Genomic DNA, 8,382 nt, shown 5'->3' with positions numbered 1-8,382 from the left:
ATAAGGTTGCATTGTGACAAAGACAATGCAACCTTATAGTAATGCATTTTTTGTTGCGCTGCCTCTAACGGGCTGAGAAAGCAACTTAGCACTTGATAATTAAGTCTACAACCCCCACAAAGAGAAAGCTGATTTCTGTTAGCAGAAGGCTCCTGTGAATCAGGCCTTACATAGCCTAAATCAGGGGTAGGTAACCTAAAGTCCGTGGGATTGCAGCCCAATCTCCTCCTCAATCTGGCCCGCTGACAGTCCGGGAATCAGCGTGTTTTTACATGAGTAGAATGTGTCCTTTTATTTAAAATGCACCTTTGGATTATTTGTGGGGCCTGCCTGGTGTTTTTACATGAGTAGAATGTGTGCTTTTTTAAAAAATGCATCTCTCAGTTATTTGTGGGGCATAGGAATTCGTTCATCCCCCCAATATATATATATATATATAGTCCCCCCCCCAAGGTCTGAGGGACAGTGGGCCAGCCCACGGCTGAAAAAGGTTGCTGACCCTAATAAATTAATTTCCCCAAATAAATAAATAATTATTTTCCCCAAATAAGTTGTAGTGAATGCCCTTGACTGTACTAAGACACTCAAGGCAGTCACAGGTGCTACCAGAAATACCCAGGAGAATAAAATCCTATAGGGACAGAGTGCACATTTTGGGTGCTCTTGAAGTACCCCTAATTTCAGAAGGTTGCATTACCTTGAAGATAATAATTTGGGCCACATGCCAGCAGTGGAGGTGGCCACATCCCTATCAATCTATGCACACAAGCACCTCTCATTCAACCCTCTCAGAGGACTAAATTGGTCTGGTTGTGATGTTCATACCGCTCTGCAGTCCAGTGACAAGCAAGATCTAAGGCAGTGAGCATTGACTCTGCTCTGTTGTTCAGAATCTGCTCCATTTTTACATTTGAAGATATGTGTACTTCTAAGCACACAAACCCAACTTCAAGCAAACCCCAAGGTGCTATATGCGGACAACTACTGACGTTGCTTCTTTTGTGTAAACAGCCACTTCACTGCAGGGAAACTGTTGTAGAATAATATGCACAAGGGCTGCAAAATGGGGCAACAAGAAATACCTCCTGTTCTCCTGTTGGGAACTGTGGCCCTCCAGCAATTGTTGACCACTACAGCTCCCACCATCTCCAACCCCTGGCCATACTGGCTGGGGCTAATGGTAGCTGCAGTCTAATAACATCTGGAGGGCCACAAGTTCTCCATCCATGACGTAAGGCCTCAGCCATGTAAGGCAGTTTGTGGAAATGTGTTTTGTTACAATGGTACCCCTTCCTCCTCCAAAGAGTTCACAGTGCCTCTGTTGTTTCCATGCAGGATTCTAGGGACAGCAGGACTCTGTTTTGCTTTGGACTATTTTCCTAGCCCCACACAAACAAAACCAATAAATTATTTCCTCTGTGTCAATCACAAAAGCCAAGAGAACCACCAGGAGGCAGCAATGCCATGCAGCTTCTAATTAGGATATTGTGGCTGCCACAGACCGCATGATTTATGGGACAGCTACATAAACAGGGGGAGAGGGAATATTATGTCGTGAAAGTGGACAATCTACTTCCATTTTACAGAGGCAGGTGCCTCGTCATATAGCAAGAGGTTGCTTTCTATCCTACAGAGGTCCAAATATAAACCCTACATTAGTAGCACAGTTGCTAAAAGATCCAGAAGCAAATTGGCAGTGTAAACACAGTCATGACAATGGCTTATATTCAACATAGCTGTTTTTCCTTGGGAAGGCAAGCTCACCCTCTTCTGCCCTTGTGGATCCCCCTAAACCTGCACAAAAAGACTTGAGGGTGGGGCAGAGTATTGCAAGCATGGGAAGATACTCACAGCTAGCAGGAGTCCATGTGCTGGCTTCCGCTAGCACAACCAGTTTTACGTGACCCACTGAGAAGACCAGTCAAGTCTGGGTGTACCTTTACAAGGAGGGCCGTAGATCATGGACGCAGCACACACTGTGCCTGCAGAAGGGTTCAAGATTCAATTCCATGCATCTCAAATTAAAGCAAGGATCGGGAACCTGGGGCCTTCTCTGCATGTTGCTGAAATTCCAATTCTCATTAGCCCCAGGAAACATGGCCAATAGTAAGGGCTGATGGGAATTTTTATCCTACAGTGTCCGGACCACAGGCTCACCAACCCTGAGTTAAAAGAATGAAAGGGAAGACCCTTTTGCTTGCAGCCATGCAGAGCCGCAGGTCAAAAAACTGAATACCCTAAAAATCTTCCAGTTTCTGTGGCTTCCTGTGCCCCCCTTTCAGCTCCTACCAGCACAACAGTCAGCTTCAGACGTACTTTTAAAATAGTTTATTTCTGGCTTTAAAATATACATCATCAGTTTGAAAATCTCAGAAAAAACACATTAGTCGCAGATTAACAGTCTTGAGTTGGGACACTGTAAAATACGGGGCAGCCAAAGAAGGCAACTCAAGCTCCCCGAGAGAGAATTCATAATACTGCCAGAGAGGAGAAGGATGCAAAGGGCTGAGATGCAGGACTGCACAAAAGGAGCTCTGGGAGGAAGGCTGCAGCAGCAGGACTAACACAGACCTGACCCTCAATTCTCCTGCAGGTTTTCGCTGCCACCCAGACCCATGTGAAATAAATGGCATGGTTCGGTTGCACTCGAGAATGATCTCCTTTCTTTCCCCTCCTCCCAACCTTTAGTACAATAGAATTAAAGGAAATGGAGATTGGTCTCATAGAATCATAGAGTTGGAAGAGACCACAAGAGCCATCGAGTCCAACCCCCTGCCAAGCAGGAACATCGTAGTAACTGCTTGGAATTGTCCGTTTGGTGGCTGCAATTGTGACAGTTTCAGATTGCCTTATGTGCAGTTGTGCAGCCCAGCCACAGAAAAGAGGCCTCGGCTCCAGACTAAAAAATTGTCTCGGTGGGATGTGCTAAAATCAGTTCCATTTTCGCCAAGCTCATGAGAAGGGCCCAGATTCTATGGGATAGGCTTCACCCAGCACCATGTCTGTCCAATACTGACCACAAACGAGAGGTCACCAGGAAGCCCCAGAGCCTTCCCAGCTCCAGCAGCCTTTGCAGCGAGAAAGAGAGCACTGCAGTGCTGGAGCAGGAACATGTGGCAGCTTGGATTCTACCTTTTGAAGAGCAAAGGAAATTCCAAGGAATCAAGGGTTGAAGGAGGAGAGTGGCTGAGCAAAGCAAGCAGCTGCCAGCTGTAGAAGTCAGATCATTACGGGTTAAGTGCCGCATAGGCAAAATGTAGGGTGTCCATATTTAGCACCAATTTATTAGCATAGCTAAACTGAAAATACTGAGTCACACCCCAATGCTGGGATGTAACCGCCAGCAGCTTATCAGCAAGAGAAGTGGCCAATGAAGAAGGCCACATCAAAAAGTTAGCTATGGCCAGACTGCTCCACAATTAACACACAGCAGACCCTGGTTAGGTCTAATGGGAGGCAGCAGGGGACAGCACAAAAGGCAAGCAGATCAACACAAGATAGGCCATGGCAGCCATCCAATGGATACTGGAAGGTTTTGGGGAAAGTTCTTGGTCCTGCAGGGCTATGAGTGGGTTTTCTGAGCAGCTTGCTGCTGCTTTGCTGGTGTTTGCAAGGGAGAAGACTCCCTGTGCTGAGAAGAAAGGCTTTAGGGTACTCTCCAGCAGAAGATCACACAGACTCCATCCGGACATAAGCAGCTGGCAGTGCAACCAAGCTCAGCAGCCTAGTCTTCTCACTGTTTTCTTGAAGATTGCACTGGCTGCACCAAGGGCAGGCTAGGAAACAGCGTCTATGGAACGTGATCATTCAGTGAAAAATTCCTAACACTGGCAACCTTTTCCTCCCCAGGTGCGTGCACAGATATACGCAAAACACAGAAACATACTGCAAAGGGAGGGGGAAAAAATACAACACTGAATACATACAAAAAAACAAAGCAAGTAGAGGAGGGGGAATATCAGACCTTGCCTAAGGCCTTGGGAAGGCACTAGTATCGATTTGGATCACAGCCCCAATAGGATGCTCATCCTCACTCCACCATCTCTCCAAGGGGCAAACAGGATGGTCCTACAGAAGCAAGATGGCCGCATTGCTTAGGCTTTAGCAACTCCCCAGCGGGTGGTGGCCATAGGGCAACAGCGACAATGAGATGAGCCTCTTCTTGCAGAGCAGATGCTCTCTGACCAATCCCCCCACCCCACCCCTGCACATTCTTTGCTCGTTCACAAAAGGAAGAGGTAAGCACATTTCAAAAGACAAAGACCTATAAGAAAGCAAGTAAAAGAACACATAGCTTCACGTCATTCAAATGAGACAGAGACCACCCAAGAAAGAGCCAACATGACAGTCACACACAGCTGAACCCATTATGGCAAATGGACCAGCCTCCATTTTGCTGGCTAGCTGGAGCAGGGAAGCTCCAAAGCCCATTCTGGCAGGCTCCCGAGTGGCGCTCCTCCCAACGAGTAACCATGCTGGGTTCAGAAAGCAAGGGAACTCTGGAGGTGGCCTTTGAGCATCGTTCCACCTATTCATGCCAGCGCACATCCACGTAGCAGAATGCAGGAAAAGAAAGCAGCGAAGCTCACACATCTGGGGACGGCCACCTAACAGAAGCCGTCGCACCTCACCCGCAGCCTTCACCTGGGGGAAGATTCACACAAGGAAAATAGGGACAGCGTGTTCCCACTTCTTGGCACGTAGGAATAGAGGCTTGAGATGCCGAAGGGGCGTAACTCAGAACCAACAATGGGATGGGATGTTAGCAGGAAGGAATTGGAGTGTGAAGGCAGAACTGAGCTGTGGAAGGAAGGGCATGAGTGCAAACTGAGCTGTGGACACAAAGCACCTGTGCTGGTGGGAACCCGAGTGTTTTGCCCTGGTGCTGTAGCAGGAGAGCTGCCTCCATTCTTAGTGTGCATTAAAAAAGACAATAAATATATAAAAATGGCCTGGAATTCCTGGGAAGGAGTCCCATGACGGTCCTCCTTTCAACCTAAGGAGTAGAGTAACAGCCCTTGGGAGCTGGGTGCAACGCTGCACCTGGCCAGCTTCCTTCCTACCCTCAGTTGAGCAAGTTGCCTTGCTCCTGGGCCTGCGTCAGGCTGTCTTTCCGATGGAGGTGGTGAACCCCCATCCTCTTGGGGCTGCGGTGGGGGCGGCCCGGAGGAGGCTTGCTCTTGCACTCCCTGCTCTGCTCGGAGCTGCCCTCTTGGCTGTTTTCCTGGCTTCCCTGCAGCAGCGTTTCCTGCTCTTCGGCCGGGCTCCCGGACGAGTCGAGGTCTACGTAGTCTTTGTGCTTCTCTGGGGAAGAGCTGGTGGGCTCTGCCGCCCCCTCTCCGCCACCCCCTTGCAGGAGCTTGTGGGCTTCGTCCTGGGAGAAGTCCGTGCCGTAGTCGGAGGAGAGGTGGCCCCGGCGAGCGCGGGACTCGGTGCTGTCGGTGTCGGTGCTGGAGTCCCTGCTCACTGTCCAGCTGCAGCTCTGCACCGACTCCTCACCATCCGAGTAGGTGGAGGCGGCCCGGCCGAGCTCCTGCATGGAGCGGCTGAAACGTTTCTGGAGCTCCTGGGCCGTGTCGCGGCTGAAGGAGGTGCGGTTCACCAGCACCCGCTCCGTGGTCGGGGGAGCCTTCTCCACAAACATCCGCTGCCAGTTGGCCAGCAGGTCCTCCTCGGAGCTGGCCGAGCTGGCAAAGGTGCTGGGCACCTGCGGGGGGCTGCTGAAGGGGCTGCTCTGCGAGGAGCCGTGAGCTCGGCTCACCTTCGGGGACGGCTGGTAAGAGCAGCTGGAAGCCGAGCGCTGGCCCTCCGAGGTGGGGCTGCTGGGCAGGGTGCGCTGCCTGTCGCCGTTCTCATCCTCCCCCTGGACCAGGCTCAAGGAGATGGCTTGGCGCGTGGCATAGGTGCAGTTGGGCAGGGGGCTGTTCTTCGGGATCCGCACCTTGTCTTCCGAGAACTCGATCACCTTGCGCCCCGGGTACATGGGGTGGGGCGGGGGCGGAGTGGGGTAGGGGCTGAGCTTCTCAAATGTGGGCACCTCGCCAGGGAGGCCCTCCAAGCCGCTTGGAGGTTTGCAGCCCCCGTTCTGCTGCCGCGCTCCCTCCGCCCCCTCGCTCCCGGGCTGGCCTGGGCTTGGGCAAGCGTCGGGCGGAGCGCCGCTCATGTCAACGTGCACAAAGACGTCCTCGGCGATGGAGCAACTGCCGCTGCTGGATTTGGCCGAGTTGAGCACCAGGGACTCTGGCTTCTCCAGGACTCTGGCGATCACGGAGGTGGGCACCACGTCCGATGGAGCCAAGGTGTGAGGGGCCTCCTGGCCGGGGCCGGAGGTCTCCTGAGTGCTATGCAGGTGCTTGTTGACCATGTCTTGCAGCTCGTAGGGAAGCTACGGAGACAGGAAAAAGGGTGTTATCTTGGAACTAAGAGAACCACTGAGCTAATAGGGTAGGACAGATGGATGATGCAGTTATGTGGAAGGTGCTGTTTGCCCAGCTCTAACTTCTTGTCCTGACACACAATGTCATTAAAAGCATCTTTCAAACCACCAGCCACCTATAAATTCAAAAGATCCATTTGTGTCCCAGTAACTGAGGAAAAAATGTGGTTCTGCCCTCCTGCCTTGGCTCTGGGCCTGACAAACAAGGCCCCTTCAGAAGAAACAGGGAGAAGCATATGCTCAAACTTGAACATTAAACAAGAGAGCCTTGCTGGTGCATGTTAGGCCAGCATAATGCTATTGATTAGTGGAAAAAATTAGCTGGTGGCTGCGCTGAATCGAGTGACCAGCCCCCACTACTAGAATCTGAGGCTCCCAGGAAGCTTGTAGTAATTATAGGGCACTGCCTTGGCAGCCTGCCCTAGACTAAGAATCAATTGCCATCCTGGCACTTGCCGGCTCCGGAGGCAGAAGCAGCCTGACACTCCCACTGCTCCTGAAACCACCTCAAGCCCATTGCATCAAGGAACATGGAGGTGGTCCACCTGCATCAGAACCATGTTGTTAATGTAGAGAAGCAGCATCCCACTCTTCCCAGGGTTGAGCGGCTGCAGGACTGTGCCCTGGGCTTAGGCGTATACTCCACAGGACCTTAGATATACCTCTGCCCCATGGATTGACAGCAAGGAACTAGATTAGAAGGAGGGGTTTAGCTACACAGCCTTCTACATTTCCATGCTAAGTTCAGGCAAAGACCTCAGCCTTGCTTCATGAATGCATGGATTGTCAGGTGAGGGACACACCAAGTACTCATTTGTATGGCACGAAATGCATAAGAAATTCAGTGGGAGATTTTGCCCTAAATTGCCTAACTGGCTTTGGCAATGAATGAACAAATGAATTCCAGTCCTCAAGAGGCTTGAGCAACCCCATAGTCCTCAGCAAGCACCTCTTTTTCTGTGTCCCATCACAACCAGTAATATGGACCAAGCAGGTGCAATCCTTTATAGGACCATCAGAGCGCTTTGCTTGAAAGGCAAGAACATTCGTTTTTCTCTTTTTTGCTGAAGTCCAAGCCTCAGTGTTTTCCACAGTCAATACAGCAAGGAGACGACTGTATGAATTTTGTTTCTTGCTTTACCGTTTCTGGCATTTAACATGTTGCCTACCTATATTGAGGCTTTGCAACGAGAAGAGGCACAGACTTGGTAGGACATAAATCCAGTTAAGGTAGAGGAGGTTGTATTCAATAGCACTAAAATGAATGCGCTGTCAGCACAAGGTTACTCCTTGTGCAATGTAAACCTCCTCCCGCCTTCTTTGCCTGACTGCTACTGGTGTCCAGGAGCCTCTTTTGAGCATATAATGCATGCAAAGCACACATGGGTATAAAATAAGCTGCAATCTATACAAGTATATGCCCATTGTAAGATGTGCTGAACTCTGGGATAGCTGTGAGATGATAAACTGACATGCCAAGTGGCCCTGAAGATGGGACTGGGCACCACATCACAACAGCCTTAAGAGACCTTCTATCTTCCTGAAGGCTAGAAACCACCCAAGGGTTGCCAGCCATCCCAGCCCACCTAGTCTCTTTTATTTTCTCTCCTGACACTACACAAAACTTCCTCCATCATGATGAGTCAAGAGCCCCTGGAGTTAACAGGCTTCTTCATTCATTCACTAACTCCTTTGCCGCAACGGGGAAGAAAGAGACGATTCAGCAGGAGACCTGCAATTCTCTAGGCTCCATTCAGGGCGCTAACAGGCTATCAAGCTCAAGGCTGGTGTAGCAATGACAACAACCTCCCTCCTTCCCACCTACAGAAACGCAACTGAGAAGATGACAAGGCATTCATTGTCTTTTGTTGTCCCCCATGGGAGTCCTTGCAGAATGAGGAAAAGCAGTTCCTCCTACACCTTCTTTTTTTTTTTTATAAAATTTT

At 50.4% G+C, this 8,382-nt stretch overlaps 1 protein-coding gene across 6 annotated transcripts in view; it reads right to left on the bottom strand.

The window, feature by feature from the left end:
* Positions 1-2,790: 2,790 nt before the first annotated feature.
* TJAP1 (tight junction associated protein 1) overlaps positions 2,791-8,382 on the bottom strand; it is a 43,051-nt gene continuing 37,459 nt past the window's right edge. For all 6 annotated transcript variants that reach the window (XM_081187580.1, XM_081187583.1, XM_081187584.1 and 3 more), the window contains one exon: positions 2,791-6,385. In XM_081187580.1, coding sequence (XP_081043706.1) covers positions 5,066-6,385 — 1,320 coding nt within the window. In that variant the 3' untranslated portion in view covers positions 2,791-5,065. The remainder of the gene's footprint in view (positions 6,386-8,382) is intronic.

This window comes from Podarcis bocagei, assembly GCF_964188305.1.
Source record: "Podarcis bocagei genome assembly, chromosome: 3".
Taxonomy (NCBI): Eukaryota; Metazoa; Chordata; class Lepidosauria; order Squamata; family Lacertidae; genus Podarcis; species Podarcis bocagei.
The sequence above is the reverse complement of the archived record's forward strand: the minus strand, read 5'-3'. Positions and strand labels throughout refer to the sequence as shown.